The sequence below is a fragment of the Larus michahellis genome, chromosome 2 (assembly GCF_964199755.1).
Source record: "Larus michahellis chromosome 2, bLarMic1.1, whole genome shotgun sequence".
Taxonomy (NCBI): domain Eukaryota; kingdom Metazoa; phylum Chordata; class Aves; order Charadriiformes; family Laridae; genus Larus; species Larus michahellis.
Genome location: NC_133897.1, coordinates 32,494,906 through 32,514,385, shown reverse-complemented (window position 1 = coordinate 32,514,385; position 19,480 = coordinate 32,494,906). Strand labels below are relative to the sequence as shown.

Sequence of the window (19,480 nt, the reverse complement as noted above, 5' to 3'; positions counted from 1 at the left end):
CCATCACAAAGTGGACTTTGCCTTTGCTCCATAGCAGCCTGTGGAAGATGCTAGGTCCAGGTCACCCTGAGTGGATTAAGAGATCCCCTGGGATCCACCTCCGGTCCTACAGTTCCCCAGTATATTAGCATGGCTTATGGCCTGGTGAGCACAGTAAAGGATGTTGATCCAATTCCTCTTCCACGGATCAGAATCAGCCCTGTAATAAGGTCCCACAGAAAGCTACGAGATACAGTTAGAACAAACCTATGCATTTGAATTAAATCATTGTGTGGGTTTATTTAATGAAGAATTCCTGTTTGTTTATTCAAAAACACAACATCTGTGTCCAGACTTGCTTGGTTCCTCTTCATTTTTGTCTTTATTCCTGAATGCATTTACATAATACTGTAGACTGTGATAAGATTTTTTTCAGTCTATGGATAGCTCATTCATTTTTTTTTCCTCTGGTTGGGGACAGCTAGAGGTGCTTATAAGTCACTTTTTAAACCTTTAAACTTTTTAAAGGAGTTAGCTTTTCCTTTATTCCAAAAATCGGTTATCTCTGATGGTGTTATTATGATATCAGTAGTAAATCCCTTTAGATACAGACTAATCTTCCTGCAGTATCTGACAATAATTTCTCTAACAATCAGGAGGAGACTCAATGCCATATTCCAAATTGTCTGTAATTGCCTCTCCTCAGATTCTATTATCTGTCATCACTATAGACGTGCCTATAAGTCTTCTATAAGATTATCTTGTTGCTAAAGCTATTTTACTCATCTGGACATCATTTGTTTTATGATGCAATATTTGTTCTCATAGCTGAAAAAATAAGTGGATTTCTTTCAGGCTTTCAGGGTTAATCCTATATTTTTTATGTGCATACTCCTATAGACTTCAATAAGATTACTTTTGTGAGTAAGGGTTGCAAGATTAGATCTTATATCATGTATATATGAATTTGTCAGAAGTGTGTCTACACTTCTGTAACCCTGTCCCCTTTCACTCTCCTGCTTAAATGATTTTTATGATAACATACTTATTTTCTATATTTTCTGTATGATTCAGTATTTAAGTATGCAGGCTTTCAACAAAAATGAAAAGTAATGTTGTGTTTTTATAGTACTGCTGAAAGTATGATTTTGCTGATGTATATGCATAACAGCAAAAAGCTTCTATTCTGAGAGTGCTTGAAGGACATAAAAATTGGAGGTACTTTCAATAAAAACGAGTCAGTTGAAGGCTAGAAAAATAATTAAATGAGCTAGCACAGCAAAATATTTCAAAAAAAGTAAACTAAAACTAGAGATAAACATATACTATTACCTATGTTAATTCTAGGTTAATTAGGCATCAGCAAAACATCTTTGATCCTTAGCAGAACAATTGAAAAAGATTACATTCTTATTTAAATAGGTAGTGGGGAATTATTGTCACAAAGGGACACTTTATCTTGGGCAGCCATCTGACATTTTTAAAGACCTCTGTAACTTAGTTTGGAGAAAAAAGGGAGGATTGCTCACTTTTTAGCAGCTAGGTTATCAGATTCTATGTTATAAATACTTGTACAAGAAAGCAGAAAGGTCAGTCACTGGTTCTTTTGGAAGTGCAATGAATGAGTTGCAAAGGAGAAAGCGAGACAGGGCAGAATCAAGCTTCAGCGTATAACACACGCAGCAGAATTCCCATAACTCTTTCCCCTGTTTGAAGAGTTTTGAGCTTAAATACAGTAGTTCCTTTTCTGAATTTGTGACTTCCTTACCAGCTCAGATTCGCTGACTTCTCATGATCTGCTCAAGCAAAACCACTTTCTTCCTCTTGTTCCATTCCTAGAAGGATTCTTACGTGATCCATCTTGCTGGTGGTTTCTACCTCTAAGGGGGGAGCAGCAGCCCGCGTGGCTGAGCTATGAGATCAGCACTCAGCGTGGATCCAACTTTTTATCCTTATGGCTTAGAAATATTGTATCTACCACGCTGGATTTGACTTCACCATCTTTAAAGCTTCTCTGGTCTGAAGGAGCACTCAGACACCCACTTACAGAATACCTTTGTGGAAGCTGTCAAACCAAAGCTATTGCTCTGTCTGGGGAATGTAGTGGCTAGCAGAGCGACTTAGGTCTTACTACAAGAGCATTGGTAGCATACTTTGATCATTGAACTGAAGTAGAAATAGGTGTCTGATGTCTAGGCAGCGAACAAGACAAAAACTACAAAAAATTTGTGGGACTGAGTGTAAATGAAAGGTCTTGATGAACAGTGGAGCGGAGAGGGAGAGCCCTGAGGAAGACTGGTTGCTGGATGTTCAAGTAGCCTGCCGAGGGCCTTTAAGCAGTCATTGGGATGTCTTGTGAAGACAATGCCTTTTTGATTGTCTGTTGGGGAGAATTACCACTTTTATAGAGCTGCTCTTTCCCAAGGCACTTTCCCAAAGCTTTTTGCAGACAACATTGATTATCTGCTTACTTTCCCTGTAGATTGAGAGATGTTTCTTCATTTCATAGGAAGAGAGGCTGTGACAGAAGGGACAGGCACTGACAGAGCACTACAGGTAGCAAACAGGTGCAGCCGTGAACCAGACTGACAGACCTGTCCTTAAAAATAAGCAAATAAACTAGTGAACTGTAAGCTTAACTGATAGTGCTTCAGTTGATTCACTGAACAATGAACAAGCGTTAAATTCAGGGTTTTTACAGTCTTAGGTATGTGCGATTCTGCTGTTTACATATCAGCTATAACTATCTACTATTCCATTTTTACTTACATTAATTAACTGTGCTTTAATTGGACTAATTAAGTCCATTTAAGACATTTATATAATACTTCAAAAGATAGAACTGGAGAAAAATGTTGAAGGATGTCAATATAAGGGTTTTCAACCCGCTACGTAACCTGTCCAGAGCAGAAGCATGCGCTTTTGACCAAGTATATCTATGAAAAGGTCATTGGACTCAATACGTACAGGCAAAAAATGGCAGGTATGAATAATTGCTAAACAGTTACTAAACAGTATAATAAGCCACATCCTAATGTAATGTCATTTCAATGAAATTTATGAGGTAGCTGATTTTACATACAATTCTTGGCCAAGCCAATGTATAATATAACTTCGCATAGGTATTTTCTTTGACTTACAGAGTTACACTTGGGATAAATATGGCCCCACAATTCAAAATCAAATCCATATTGTGACATCCAGCCTACAGTCTGATGGAAGAAACAAATCTTCTAGAAAATGCATAGGATATAAATATTTTATGTATATACTTGAATTTCTGTGTACATATACGTATAGACACACATACTTCTATGAGTGATATCTTTTTCAATAGTATGCAGTATCATTTTTTCCATGAAATGGTATCTGCTTTCACAATTAAGGTCTTTACCCTGATCACTAAATTTCTGCTCAAGAGGGGAAGATGGGGAGCATTAGTGCATGCTCTCACCTTTTTTTTCATAGTTTGAAATCCAGAAAAAATTCTTTTTGAACATTTTTAGTGTTTAGGCAATCAGTACCTGTGCTGCCAAGGCTTATTGAAAGCAGCTGGATGCCTGCCTCTGTCCTCCCCCTTTCTCGGAACTGCTGCCAGAACAGGTAGTCAGAAACGGAAAGTAGAGAAATATTTGAGCATCTGTGCTCTCTCTCTCTCAGGAAAACAGCTGTGGCTTCCATAGGAAGCACTCATTTTTTCCCATCAGCCAAGACTCTGGATACCCTTGGGTCCAGTTTTGGCACAGCAAGCCAAGTAGGATGCAGTTTATGGCTTAAAACTTATGAGAGAAACCGGTCGGGCGGTCCCATCCCTGGCAGAACATTGAAATTCCCCAGGCTGCAAGCCACATGTGGGCCTCTGACCTTTTATTAGCACACCATGGGAGAGGTTAACAATTGTTGAGACTTCAGTCCTCCCTTTGACATACAAATACAACAATACCAAGTAGCCTTTCCAAAACAAGCATATCTAGGGCACAACATCCTTTTTAATCTAGGATTCCACATAGGGGGAAAAAAATCCCAACCCCAAACCTTAGAATAAGAAAAGGATACATTTCTATAAAACTTAAGCCTGGATTGGTATTTTTTCCAACATTCTGCAGTTGTTAATGATATAGAGATTTGTGATTTTTTTTAAACCAACATAATTGTGACATAGAAACAAATTCTCACACCATTTTTAGCTCTTCATGTGGTCAGTGCCACGCGTTATGGAACTAAGATTGCTAAATAGCTGGAGTGATATAAGAAATGCATGCAATTATCTGATTTTTCAGGATGTTCATTGTGTTTATTCAAGAACATAATTAAAAAAAATGTACAAATTCAGAATATAAGACTTGTCAGAGAAAAAAATCAGAAGGCCAAATCTATGCCTTTTTGACATGTCATTGTCTTCTTAGCACTGCTGTGGTGAATTAAACTATCTTAGTTTTTAGTAAGACAGGGATTGGAAATTAAGTCTATTTTGGTGAAACATAATGATTGTCTGTTTTGCAGCTAAGGAGCTGTAACGACTATGTGTCTTGCCCAATCGATAGCAAGGAAAGCAAACTGAATACCCCAGCATCCCCAGCTTTTACTATATCTCCTTGATTATTCTTTCACAGTTTGAGAGGCACATGATTTTGACTATGCAGTCCCGTGTTTTTACTGTAGTGTGTGTGCTGAGTGTAAAATAGGAGCGAGCCCGCTCATGCTTCCGCCATCAGTCTTCGCAACTATTATCTGAAAAGCCAATGCAAGCTGATCTCTAAATGTAATAATCCTATGACTACTCTGACAGGAAGCAAGTTCAACCCTGTCCAATGCCAGAAACTGGAAAAAAAAAGAAAAAAAAAATTAAAGCAGCAGCAGATTCTGCTTTTTTGTCCTTTTATTAAGGTGACAACCACATCTGAGAATGAAATTGGTGAAGTCTGGCACAAGGTTGGTTATTGCAAAAAAATAGTTGCTAAGTAATGGTTGTTCCATGTGCTAACAGTCTCAGCTTTATTAACCGATGTTAGCAAAGTAGATCTTAGCAAATGTTAGAGGTGAAGAGTCCTTTTCCATTCATTGTAAATAAACAGAAATACCAGGCTGGTGGGGAGCCTGCACTGAAGAAGAATCAAGTACAGCTACACCATAGACACATGCCTATCTAACCATTTACACACCTTTTGCAGCTTCCTTACCTAGCCAACAATGCTATAGCATCCTTAGAGCTAGCAATTATCTAATGAAAATTTCAGTTTAAAAAGATTTTTTGGTGTTTGTATTACCCTGACCAGTAGCTTATAATCTTCTTTTCTTTCTGTATTCTCTTTTACATGTCGGAAGATCAATCTTATTGCCCCTCCTGAGTCTTTTTTTTTTTCTCAAGAATACACAGCAGAATTTCTTCAACCTTTCCTACATATATCTTTTCTAAATGTTTCTAAAATCATACTTGTTGTCTACTTCATGACTATATCTAGCTTATCTATGTTTTCCTTAAGGACTTCATCACCTTTCAGTAAGCTGGATCAATACACAGGGGCTACATGGAATGCTTCTGTTAATATCTTCCACAGTGATACTGGCATCTTTTTGTATCAGCTCTGTATGGTTAAGATATATTTTGCTTGTGAACTGCTCCAACTCTCCAATTTTTTTCTGATTTACTCCTGACTAATGATTATTCCTCACTGCATGTTTTTGTATTTGGTTTCTCTTAAGTCTACTATCTTCCATTTCTATTAAATTACACGTTTTCTTCAGGATCTCCAGAGTTTTTTAAAACCATTATTACATCTCATTACATTACATTAGGGCAACCAAGATGATTATGGGACTGGAGCACCTCCCTTATGAGGAAAGGCTGAAAGAGCTGGGACTCTTTAGCCTGGAGAAGAGAAGGTTGAGGGGGAACATGATTAATGTTTACAAGTATCTAAAGGGTGGGTTTAAGGAGGACGGAGCCAGGCTCTTTTCAATGGTTCCCAGTGACAGGACAAGGGGCAATGGGCACAAGCTAGAACATAGGAAGTTCCGTTCAAATACACGGAAAAACTTCTTTACAGTGAGGGTGACAGAGCACTGGAACAGGCTGCCCAGGGAGGTTGTGGAGTCCCCTTCTCTGGAGATTTTCAAGACCCGCCTGGATGCAGCCCTGAGGGATGTGCTTTAGGCAATCCTGCTCTAGCAGGGGAGTTGGACTAGATGATCTCTAGAGGTCCCTTCCAACTCTGAAGATTCCGTGATTCCGTGATCTCCTCCTGTATTCCAGAAAAAGAAAGATGTTTCATAGTTTCTTTGTATTTTATAAATATTATGATAATACATGCCTGGTTTTTAATCTAAATTCTGATTTCCCTCTCATTTTGTGATATAATAGTTGATTATTCCTTCCTGGAGGTTTCTTCCACTGAGTTCTATACCCTCCATACGGAAGTTTCCTTTAGACTGTGTTTCCCTAATTTTCCTAGTAGAAAGTCACATGGATCACTTCCATTAGTTTTATTTCTTTTTTTTTTTGGTATGAGCTAATTAAATAATACAACTACATTAGCTTGACATAATGAGTAGTAATATCAATGATTTGAATGTCTGTGGTTAACATCGATGACAACGACTTTTATATAATCAAAAGATGGTGAGTTTTGGGATGGGAGTTTCCCCAGACAAGAATAGAAGCAACAAGCCAGAACACAGGAAGAGTGTCTTGAGAGCAGGCAAGAAAGAAAGACACCAATAGCCAGGAGGAGATCTACTTTTCCATGTAAAGGGATGGACAGAGGGCTGGACTGACCTCAGCGCATTTTTCTTCTCCTTGGAAAGTAAAAACAGTCACAGTTTACTGCTTTTGGCCTCAAAAGAGGGTTGGCCAGCAGGATGGGTGTGTTCTGTCTATCTTTAACTTGGATATGTATCTTCTATGGCAAAATTTTTCCTCTACATTATCAATAAATATTAACCCATTTCCTTCATTCAGAAGTTTTTTTGTTTGGTTTGGGTTGGGGTTTTTTATGCTGAGAACAGCCTTCTACGTTCTCCATTTTTCATTTCTCCTTATGACATGTTGGCTTTAAGAGTAATCTTCGTCTCATGTTTGTTCACTGTGCTGGAAATCCCTTCTGCTTGTCACTCAATTTTTTTATCCCTCTCTACACATTCTTATTCCTTTCTTTCACGTTTGCCATTAGTCACAGTAGCCAGCTTTTTCCCATCACTTCTTTTCAACATCTGCAGCAAAGTTTTTCCCGTCAGTGATCTAATGTCTGTGGGTTATAGTTAAAGGCTGGGATTATTTTTTTAATATTTTTTTTTCCCCCACACAATGGAAAAACTCCCATTTTGGAGCTCGTAGCTAGTCAACTTTTTCTCAAGAGGATATTTAGTATACCAGTGAGTGGAGATCTTCCACTTTGGAGCCACCTTTGTCAGAGCTCTCCAGGCTGACAGAGTGCTCTTGGTTCTGTTCATCACCTTGCCAGGGTGCCTACGCACAATAGCCATGCTCTGAAATGAAACCATCTGTGTAGAAACACAATATTTTCTGTCTGTTAATGATGGAGAGATTGGACACTGACTTACCTAATGTTTTTCTTGAAACGACAGTATAGTATTAAACTGGCATAAAAATGAAGCGATTGAAGAGATTGAATTATCTCTGTAGATGCCTATTTGGTGAATGTTATACAGATAGGTAATATCCAGTCCAAATTCTGAAAAGTTATGTGTAGCAATTTTTCTTCTGCGTTAAAACTAAAATCTTCTTTTTTTTTTTTTTCTGTAGCTGTAATTTTCCTCTATTTTCAAGCAAGGTTGCAGGCATAAAGGAAAAGTCCCTCCTGCATGAGCTCCTTTAAATGAATTTGCTCCATCTTTTAAGTAAAAACTGTAACACAGGATTAAGCAGTATGGTACCTAAACTTCACTTAAACATATGACCATACAAAAAGAATACCCTTACTCTTATCCCAAAAATATACACGTCCAGTCTTTCTCACATAAAATATTGCATTTAAAAGAATTCAATTCTTTAGCCTAAAAGAACAATTTAAATTTGATTAAATGTAAGATCTCTGCGGTATACTATTGATTAAACTAAAATGAGCTTCATATTTCTGAATAAAGGAGATTAAACTGCTCTTTACATATAATTTAAATAGTATCTTAAAAAGTGAAATAGTTCTTTGCAGATGTCTGGTTTACCCTCCAATTTGTGTTTGAGCTATAAGTGATGCAGTGGGGTGTATGTAATTATGCTACAGCTGCTGACAGGCATAAAAGTAAATGAGATGTTTCATCTCAATGGGTACATTTCCTGTTTAAATGTTTAAGAAAATAAACTCAACAGCTTTAGCCAAACTGAGACAGGACTATCTCAAATATTTCGTTTCTGCAACAAACAGCTATTAATAACTCTTTCAATCTCGTTTGGCCTGTTAGCCTGCAACAGATTAAACTGGTATGTTTACAGATTAAGTTTTGTCTTCTTAACTTTTATGAAAACTTTGGGTTTAGTTGTTCGTTTAAGATATAATAGTTGAGAAAATTTCCATGCCTGCTGTTTCTTGACTTTGAGGGAAAATGGAGACTGAAAAATTGATGAATATTTAAAATAAAAAGAGTGATATTCCAAATTAAAGTCTTCTAAAACTGTTGATCTTTGAACTTGTTTTTCAGTACTGTGTTGTCAAAAATGAAACTAAAGCAATATGAAAGAACAATAAACAGAAATTCTAAAATATTACTATGGTCTAGAATGGGTAAGAAAGTATATATTTTATTTGCAGGTTTTATGGAATTTTTAAGCTCAGATGATGATTGAGAATTTATAATTACCAAATAAACTTTTTAGAATGTATTTGCAAAACAACAAAACAGACTCGGTCCAGAAGTTATTTTTAAATGTTCATTGAACAGCTAAGAAGACTTTTCTTGTTTAAAAGGGTTTTACTTTGGGGATGACTTGGCATGGCTAAACACTGAAGAATGATCTAGGATTTAAATCATTAGATCTAGATGGAATTAGGTAACTTACTGTGGGAAGTATTCTCAGATGTTTCAATAACAGATTTTAGAACAAATTTCTTACTGAAGAGATGCAGAGAGTTTCTGTACATGTTAATGAGTATAACGTTGATACCGTCTTCAGCTTGCATCAGCTCATCGCAAGGTGAAGATTTAATAATTATTAACATGCTTTGGAGTTCCTTTTCACATGACTGACGGCAAAGCTTCCCACTTCAGTGGGATTTTTGTCTTTTGGGGAATGAGGTAAAACCTTCCTAATCCTAGTGCTTAGGTTGTGGATTATTCTGTGACCCAAGAGAGAAGGAATTTCATAGGTAACAGTTAAATAGGATACATACATCTACACAAGTGATTTGAGAGGCTGTAGACTGGTTTCTCCTGAGTGAAGGACGTGATACAAGATACCATGCTGGATGCACATAAGCCATTTTAGGGCTAAATATAACTGCACTAGCACTGCCTGTGTAAAAATCCCCCTGTATTTAGCTGAAGGATGTGACTTACTAGCTTGTGTGCAATGCCAGGAAAGTCAGAGTCAACCTGGTGCTGTGCTGAGAGAGATTTAGCAGCTTATGTCCTTGCTAGCTCAGGCATCTCTGCAGTGCACTTGATTTCATACTGGGGATGTGCCCAGCTGTGAAAGCAACAGAAGAATATATATCCTTTCTCCAGATCTTTCTTTGTCTCTCCTGAATAGGTAATATAAGCCTTCTAATGTACGGGGTCTTTTGCAGCCTATGTTTTCATGCATTATCTAGCTTTAGAGTCTCAGACCATATTTTAATAAAAGAAGGAACGTTTAAAACATTTAACAGAATAGGAATGAGATGTATATATCACTTCACTATTATTTTCTCATTATCTGTTAATAATGAAGTATAAAACTAATAAGGTATGTCATAGTAGCAAGAAACCAGTCTGTGAGTGAACTACCAATATGCTTTGTGGCAGTTGAAGATCCTTGGCTTAATCCTGTGTGTGCCAAAAGTCTCTTAATACACACCTGTTCTAGGTCAGGGACATGCTGAATCTGCGAGATACATGCTGCACCAATAGTCTGAATGTGTGTTCTCTCTTATGGAGAATTTCCAGACAGCTTGCTACTTTTACAGAAATCATGGATAAATGCTGTGAAGCCACTACTATCGTAGTTGTCCCTGTTCCCCTCTATCCACAGTTCCTTCACCAAATAAAAAAAATAAAAAAATCAGCTTCCCACTTCCTTCTCCATGTATTTCCAAGTATATGGAAGGCATCAAACAGAGAAAGAACCTTCTTGTTTCTTGGTTTCCCTTTCCAGGTATTGTTATTGCAACTTTTTGCTAGTGCAATCTTCTTAATCTGAGCACTGTACAAGATCAGTGATTTCTGGATCTGCTGTTAATGCCATGGCATTTCTCTACAAGTCTCAGACTGCTCATCTTAAAACATTGCACTGAAAATGAAGATCCATGCGTTTATTTCCCAAATACTGACCTCCAGAAATAGTGAACCACTTCCCCCACTTCTGAGACATGTATTTTCTATCTCCTCTGTGTAGTTCAGCACCTGAGGCAGTCCTGTGTACAGAAGTGGGAAAACGGCAATGGTATTAGTGAAAACAGCACCACTTAGGTATTTGTGAAATCTGGAATAATTTATTCAAGCATTTTTTTATTAATATTAGTATTTTTTAATAACTGTTCTATCAGTTCATGATCTCCATCTTTACTAGAAAAGGACAATGACATTACCCAGACACAACCCTTTCAGATAAAGTCTAAAAATTACTCTATCATTAATATTGATAGTATGAAATGATTTCTGGTTCCTTTGAAGAAGCCATGTCCAGATTTATAGATAAAGAATACAAAAAGAACCTTAATCATGTTTGATTTGCTCTATCAGTTAAACAATTCTCAGCGCCACATTGAGAGGGCTCATTGTTTATCACATTTGCCAGCACCAAGTCCACTTTATGATGTGAACAGCCAAGGGCAAATTTAAGGAATATGTGTTACCCAGCACCGAAGTGTTCAGATAGTTCAGTATCAAGAGCACACCTGTTCGTATGGTGTTATACCCCGGATATAGCCAATCAGTTGCACAGTTACAGATTGTCTCTGCAGCGAAATTTGGAGTGGACACGTCTGGGCAGAATCTGAGAAGTGTCAGATAATCATTGATTTAGGTTGGAATGGATCTGAGGTCTTGTGGTTTGAGTCTCTTCCCCCTCCTTAAAGCAGGGCTACCTAGACATTTGTCTACATTTCTAGACCAATGTCTGAAGCCTTGTAATTCTATCCAGATGAAATCTGCAAGAGGAAAGACACTATGTCTAGGCAACTCAGATATAGAAAAGAGAAAACAGCAGAAAATAGCATTAGTGATCAACAACAAAGCTAATCATGCAGAAGTGGGTGCCTGAATTTAGCTAATGATTTTAAAGTAGTTCTTACAGCCTAATAAACTTCGATCACTCCAGTGGGGATTTCCTGTGAAGAGCAGACTCAGTTCTGCAGTGAATCCATTAGTAAAGCTGCCTTTGTTCTTGTGAAGAATGTTATTTACATTTCTGTAGGCTTCTTCACGGGCTGTATGGAAATAGAAAAACTGTATGAAAGGAAGTAATGCAAATATTTGGAAGACGACTGTCCTCTTTCAACAGTCTAAAGCACAGTCTGTAATTAATCTGTAGCTACTTGAACAGGCAAATGTAACAAGTGCTTATATTAAGGTGGCAAAAAGTTTGCGTTTAACTTTGCTGGGTATACGGTTGTGAGAAATTCTGCTTTTAGGCCTAGCTGTTCCATATACGACCATTGTCCACATTAATTTTTCATTTCAAGACAGAAGTAAAACTATTGCTCTTATGTAATATTGTTGGGGGGGGAACTTTTCTCAGTGTAAAAATAGAAAAAAAGTGTACTATTTAATTCTATCTTTTTATTTCAATGCTGGATGGACTAGGAAAATGATGATTAGGAAGTGATGTGAATATTTTTATCACAGGACAAATATTAGTTGGTTTAGACAATACAAGAAGAAATGAGAATTTCTGTGACAATAATTTGGAAACTGCAAAGGAGGAAAAAAAAACTACCCCGAAGACAAAACCCAACCTGTTAGGGTGCGAGAGAGTTGAACAGAAACTGCAAAATATCTGCACATAGGATTCAGGAAGTACGTTTTCCCAAGGGCATTAGAAAAATACTGGTCAACTATAGTTCAGGTCGCCTGGTGGAATGCTCTTCAGCTGCTTCCTGCTGCCTACACTACTGTCTGATCAAAATTCTGGCACGTATTGTCTCGGCTTTTCATTGCTGACATCACCTGATTGCACTATTGATTCAAGTGGGTCAAGCATTGTAACTCCAAAATATGTAGCAGCAATCAAAAGAAACTGAACTCCAACCTACACAGCAAGTTTCTGCTTGGTAGCCCCATACAGCTGGCTCCGCTGGGGGTAGGTCAGCATTATAGCGGTAGAGCCAGCCAGAATTGCTGTCATGCAAGGGAGGATGTGGCCCCTTAATTTTTTTCCCTGATGTTTGGGTTTTTCTCGAGCCCTGTCCCCCACAACCTTGCAGCATTATTGTTTCATGAATACGTTATTGCCATTGAGTACTGGCAGTCCTGACATTGATAGGCAGTGAATCAATACTTTTATAGAATTGTGAAGCCAAACTTGTTCTGCAGATCCACAATGTGCAGTATGCATTTTTTCATTCTGGATGTAATAACTGCAATTTGAAATACGCCCCCACAAGCATTGATTGCATGCTTTAAGAAATTCACAATAGAGAATTTAATTAAGAAAGAAGAAACTGCATAACTCCATTTTAAAAAGAAAAATTCACCCGAGATGTTTTTTTCATTTTCTGGCTATAATAGCAATAACTATCTTTAGCTGAGGACATTTCCTGGGGCTTAATGGCCCATGGCTGTACTTCTTCAGGTGATCATCATCTCCCAGCAGTCATTAATCCCCTACAAATGCCCTGCACCTCAGTCATTAAATGTGCTTCTTCTGAAAATGAAATACTTCTATATTTAATGCATCTTCCAGGAATAGGAGTGATCTTTCTGAGGTGAGGAATGAAAGGAGTTTAGTAATGTGTCAGAGGAGTACTAATTATGACAAGTGGGTAAGATCTGTTTCTGGAGATAGCACGACAAAGAGTTTTTCCACAGTAAGAGCATGTTATATGTAAATCATCATTTTATGTATGTCACGATTAACACTCATCCCGATTACATAACAGCCAAATCAGAAATACAGGTAGTTATTTGTAGTTGTTTTTCTTCTACGGGGCATCTCAGCACAGAAATAAGGCATCTCACAAAACACAGAGAGTATGTGCCTGCAGCACTGCTTAAAATGTCTTTCTATTCCGTAGCTCTAACATAGAGCTACAGTTTTACAAGGTGTTTGTGATAATGCAAGAAAAAAAAAAGAACTTAAATCTTTCATCCCTAAAGGTCTGAAACTCTTGTAAGTAAGTCTTTTGGTGAGAATTTTATGACTCTTGGGACCACAAGTACAGCACCAACAGTGTCATCAGAAGTTTTAAATGTAGTAGACAGCCCACCCGTGCACAAGTAGAATTAAAGCTTTCAATGAAAATAGTCAAAGGGAATTTGTCTTGATAGAGGTTGAATGGCGATTTGATTGGTTTTTTTAATTGGAATTCTACTTACTGATATATTGTGTTACTCCCATCTCATGCTACTAAGTATGTACCGTGTAGATTATGTGAAGCCTGTACCTGTTCCAAGATAGGTTGAGAGGGATCAGACCTGATCCTATCGTGTTGCCTTCAATGAATACAGAATTAGTACCTTTTAGGCGTTATGGTCATTTATTATTTACATTGGACATTCAAATCTCATGTACTTTGGTGAGTGACAGTGTAGACGACAGAAATAGATTTTTGGGCCATGCATTGTTAAATGTTGAATGTTAAATGGTGTTAATGTTAATATTGGATCTGTCCTAGTCAGTACCTTTTGATTGCTGATTGACCTTATAAAAGAATTGTTATAACCTGACTCCAAAATCCATTTTCTTTTCAATTTTTCCTGTCCCCTCAAACAACAAGAAAAAACCACCCGAACAAAATATCTTTGGTTTAACTCACAGTAAAAAAATTCACTTAGTTCAGTAACCCATAACATCTGTCTTAATTTTGCAGTTGTCTTACGTTAAATATTTTTGTCTAAGTGAAAGGCAAAGTTTTCTTTCAGGAAATTTAAAATATAAAAATTTGACATATGCACATGTGCATGCATTTGTTAACCTGCTCCCCTTCTTGGTTTTTGGAAAAAGCTATTATTACCTGAATTAGACTTTACCCTGCAAGTATTCCTACTTATCCCAAAGCAGTTTTCAGCAAATAAACTAATGAAAAAAAAATTATTAGATCTCTCATTAAAATTCACTGATGGAAAAAAGAAAAGATGCGCAGAGCCAAGGACAAGATAAAGAGTATTACATCTTTAAGTTGTTTCCAATCTAGTTTATATCTTATCATAAATAGCAGGTTGGGGAATAAGTACTAATCTATTGTAGTGCAGCTAGAACACTTATTTTGCCATAGTTTATATCTAAGGCTACTTTACTTATTTGTATCCTGCCATGCAACTTACAATGTCAGCATTCCTCAGACCATTAGCCAAAAAAGCAGTTAACGTTTTTGCACCCACCTTCTGTCACAGAAGGTAGACAGAATTCTTATCCTGTCTTGTTATATATGACTCTGAGTACTCCAAATCCAAACTTCATTACAAAATAGGGAGGGTCACGCAGACTTTGCCAGTTACCTTGTTTTGATACAAATCAGAAAGAACAAATTCAAACAGGAGTGTACACAATAAAGAGTAATTGAAAAAAGAAAGCATACATTCTTAAAGTGAATTTGTCAGTATACCTAGAATTCTTGTGTAATTTTTCTACTGGAGAGCTCTGTGTTTTCACCCATTCATTATATTTACAGACAAGTATAATTTAAAAAATCTTATATAATATTTCTCATTTTAAATTCTGTGTTGTAGGTCTTGTTTTCCCTCTGCGCTGCATTCTGGGGAATCCAAATTATGAAGCGGATCATTTCATCCAAAGATAAACATCACTGAAAGAGCAGATCTAGCATCACTTTAATTATGGAAACAGCACTTTGGAATAACCTTCTATGTTCCTTGGAATTAATCAACCATGATTCTTACTGAATCGCAATCATTTTATTTATGATAGGAGAGGTTTGTGATTTCATATGAAGGTTTGAAAGATTCATTAGGATATGTATTCATTTTTTTTGATTTCTAAAAAAATATTTAATTTCCCTCCAATTTAAATAAAATATTCATTCACAACACATATTTTTACATTGAAGTGATTACAAAGTCTTAGAAACCATGTAAAACTAATCGCATTTTGCAGTGATTTTGTTAGTAATTATATGTGAAAAGTATTTTTCACAAGAGGAATAATTAATATCGTATTTGTTCTAACCTGGTATAAAGTGACTGACTGTCTTCCTATTGAGGCTAAACATAAACATGTGTGAATGTCAGTTTTTCCGTAATGATTGAATTACACTAGAATTTCAGTGTCATGCCCAATTCAGTGTTCATAACATACAGCTACATGAGGATGAGTAGTCGAGGCAAGAAAATGATTAAAAACAGCATGATAAAATAACTTGAACTAGTATGAGTTGAAACATCTTCAATAAAATTGGACAATGTATGTGTTGTATAATGCAGACTTGCAGTTTATACTGAATTATTTAAGGAGTACACCTGCAGTTGCCAACTTCAGATACTGATGAAGCCAGCACTTGCACATGGGTATCCCATTGACTAATATTACTCACGTGACAAAATATTTGTAAGGCTGGGCCCTTAATTTCTGGTAATTTCCTGCCGGGGTGATCTCAGGGGAGATGCACGTCTTGTCTTTCAGGAGCTGTTGGAAAGATGGTTTGTGCTAAGATAGGAAAATTAAATACAAATGGTAAAGGGAGTCTCCAAACAGCAGGACTGGCAAAAATATTGGAGCTGGGTTGTTTTTCTTTCCTCACACTCTTCCAACTTTTATTTGGCTCCAAGACTTTTAGAAGTGCTTAAAGTCAAGTAGCTAAAAAATGTAGGCTGTCTTGCATGCTTCAAACTAGTAATAATACCTGGATTAAAAAATGAATTTAAGTTTGGGTTGGGTTTTTTTCCCATTCCATTTTCCTTGTTAATGACATGTTAACAGACAGATTAGATAGATAGCCTACTTTTAATTAACCCATATTTTCAGTCTCTAGCTGTAACAGATGCCACTGTGTACATAATTGGATGTTTCCAATAAATCGTCAGAAACACAATAATGTTATATAAATAAAATTGGTCCAATGTCTAGTGATAGTATCAGATTAATTTTACATAATTTTTTTACTTCAAAACCCAAGTTTTAAGTTATTCCATTTGTGTATCAAATGCCTTCTGCCTATCATTTTAGATTATGCTCAAAGACCTTGAAATATTTGACAGAGAAGGCAGGTGTTATTTTTATTAGAGGCACTAATACCTGGAATGCAAAGTAAGGATAATACCTTCCTATACTGAAGGAGTGTTTAAACAGAGGACCTGTGGGTCTTCACTTTACATAATGAGAAGATGAAAAAACTGGCCCATGAAAAGCCTAGAAGAAATTAGTTTTTAAATACCTGTTGAGAAGTTTAATTCAAACTTGTATCCCTAACAAGGTAAGCTTTCAATGTCTTTTTAAGAAACGGATAAATACAATTATGTACCTCTGAGCTCAAGAGTGGAAATATAGTCTCATGTACACCGTTGTGTACTAACACAATGGTGCGACAGTCAGGACCTTTCTCTGCTGTTACCACTTCTGACCAAAACTTACCATTTTTTTGCCTGAATTTCCCCATCTGTGGAATGGGGGTGATGGAAGTACTGATGGTGTCTCTCACCTTAATTGAAGTATTGCATTTGGGATCTTTTCCTTACAAAGCTATTCTAGGATATTTAAGAAAATGACAGAATCTGATTCCAGAAATAGAAAACAATCTACAAACTTCTTATGTGACCTCAAAAGTTAGTGTGCCTACATTTTCAAAACTTGTAATAGTGACATCTACCTCAAAGGAATATTTTGAGGTCAGTTTAATATAAAGACTGAGTAACATAACAAAGAATATATTGACAGTCAGTTTCCTTATCAAAATAAATCCTTCAAAGAGACAGGAACAGGATAAAGATTTAACATTTTTTTGCATTTAAAAATCTGCAATCTTCAAAGGACAATAACGAAGATCTGAATTAAATGAAATTTAAGATATCCTAATGAATGTAATTTATTTACATGAAGTAATGAAAGGAATGTGATTTCAAAGGTAAATTCAGATTAAGATGTAAATGTTCTACATAAATCAACAGTTTCTCACTCTAGTCACTATCAGTTGCCTACAATTAAATTAAAAAATACAGGTAAACTAGTGACAAATATAAAAGGCACAGTAGTTTAACTAAGATCGAAAGAAAACAGTTGTACTCAAAAGAGGTCAATTCTAATAAATGAAATATGCAAAAACCAGGCACAAAGTATAATCCAAACATACCCCTGCTACAGCCTGCTCTCTCAGAGATCCTGAACTTTACAGAAACCTTGCTTTCCTACCTTAAAAGTGTCTCATTTCTCAGCTTGATGGGAATCTGGAAATGAAACATTCCTCCATTTCAATTTGACAGCCCCACTTAACCAAATGGGGGGGGGGAGCTCCACCGTTGGGAACATCTAACATGTCTAACAGAACTGTCCCTTATAAAAAGTTGCTGGTGAAGGTAACCTAGTCATTAAAGCAAAAGCCAAATAAATTTCCTCTTTTCACGGGTTTTAAATCCCAATTTCCTACTTCCAAGGACTTGCCATTGTGTATAGGTTGTTTGAAAGCAAGGTGCAGGAGAGGAACGACTTTCCTCCCATTGCATACTGAGCAACACAGAACCCCAGAATGACTCCTCTGGCTGAAGCCTTGAACAGACTCACCAAGGGTGTCTGAGAGTCTTGTACTTTACGATAACATCCACTGGGTGGATCCTTTGGATGCAGACTGGAAGCTAAGGTTTGCCTTTCCCAGAAAACAGAGAGTTTCAAGGACAAGCTCATACAAACACCCTTGTCTGCATCATTCTCCCATTAGCTATGTGGTAGGTAGCTATATCGTTGTCAACTTGCTTGTCATGAATGTTTTTAAATATAGATTGTTTCAGTATTTTAGGCACCTAACGCCAATACTGGATCTAGTTCATACTGTCTTTGTAGCCACTGCATACAGTGAAAAAGTCATCCCAAAGACCTCTGGTTTTGAGTAATCGAGAGGCTCTGGAGGCTAGATGGCCACTGAATTGAATTATGTGTAGTTAATGTATTGCATAAAGTTAATTGAATTAATTAAATCCTAACTGCAAACATTGCTTATTGCTAGGAAGTATTAGTGGCATTTTGGTAATTCACCCTTCTTCCCTCACCTTTTTAATATTGCGTTGCTCATTTCTTTAGAGTTTAACCGTATTGCCTGGTTTGAACAATTGTATAGGATCAAGCGAAATCAGGTGAATTATGTGAGTACATTAGCGAACAAAGTATTGATGCAGAACTAACAGATTTTGTGCAAGTAACTATTTTTCTTTTAGAAAGCTACTGTTTCATGTCTCTGGAAACAAAAATATTCTGCAGGCTAAAACCCTAGCCTCACATATCCAGTGAGAAACATCATAAATAATATTTGTAATATTTGCGGTATTGCTTAAGACTTCCGTTTTGGTTTTGTTTGTCATTAAACTCCCCAGTGGCACACCTTGGGGGAAAAAATGTAGATAAACAAAGTTTTTTTTCAGCAAGAATGTTAAAAAAGTGACTGCCCCTGCTCTTTCCAGCTGTTGCAATGTCACATCCCTACACATGGCCTTTCCCGGACTATGAAGACAGCAGTATCAAGTTACTGAAAACCCAGAAGTAAGCAGCTGAATCCTGTATTCACTTGAGACCTGACCCTGCACCATTCAAGTCACCAAAAAAACTTGCTGCTGACCTCAGGATCAGGGCAGAGCATTCCCTGTATGGAAACAAGAATGATGCAATATTTACTGCAACTCAAGCTTTGGGATGGTGCTTTAGTTAAAAGTAACACAGTTGCACAATTGCTTGTTCCCGTAAGTGTCTAACATGGTGTTCTTTGTGTAATATTAAAATCAGAGCCCTTTGATGGATAAATGATGACAGTTAAAGCTGTAAGCTATGCATACCATGTACAATGGACTCATGGTCCTTTCTCTTGATTTTCCTTACTCCAGCTTTCTCTCAAGTCTGTGGGATTAGGGACATCGTTACCTCAACCACTATCTAAAAGGAGGTAGTTGATCAGATATTTTAAAGTTCCTTTTAACAGACAAATTTCTGTGAGCTTTCAGGGGTTTATGTCATGTGATTAGACACTACTAAACTGAG

At 36.9% G+C, this 19,480-nt stretch overlaps 1 protein-coding gene across 4 annotated transcripts in view; it reads left to right on the top strand.

Moving 5' to 3' along the window:
• Positions 1 to 15,728, top strand: part of AGMO (alkylglycerol monooxygenase) — a 193,690-nt gene extending 177,962 nt beyond the window's left edge. For all 4 annotated transcript variants that reach the window (XM_074574790.1, XM_074574788.1, XM_074574789.1 and 1 more), the window contains one exon: positions 15,019 to 15,728. In XM_074574790.1, coding sequence (XP_074430891.1) covers positions 15,019 to 15,099 — 81 coding nt within the window. In that variant the 3' untranslated portion in view covers positions 15,100 to 15,728. The remainder of the gene's footprint in view (positions 1 to 15,018) is intronic.
• Positions 15,729 to 19,480: the final 3,752 nt, after the last annotated feature.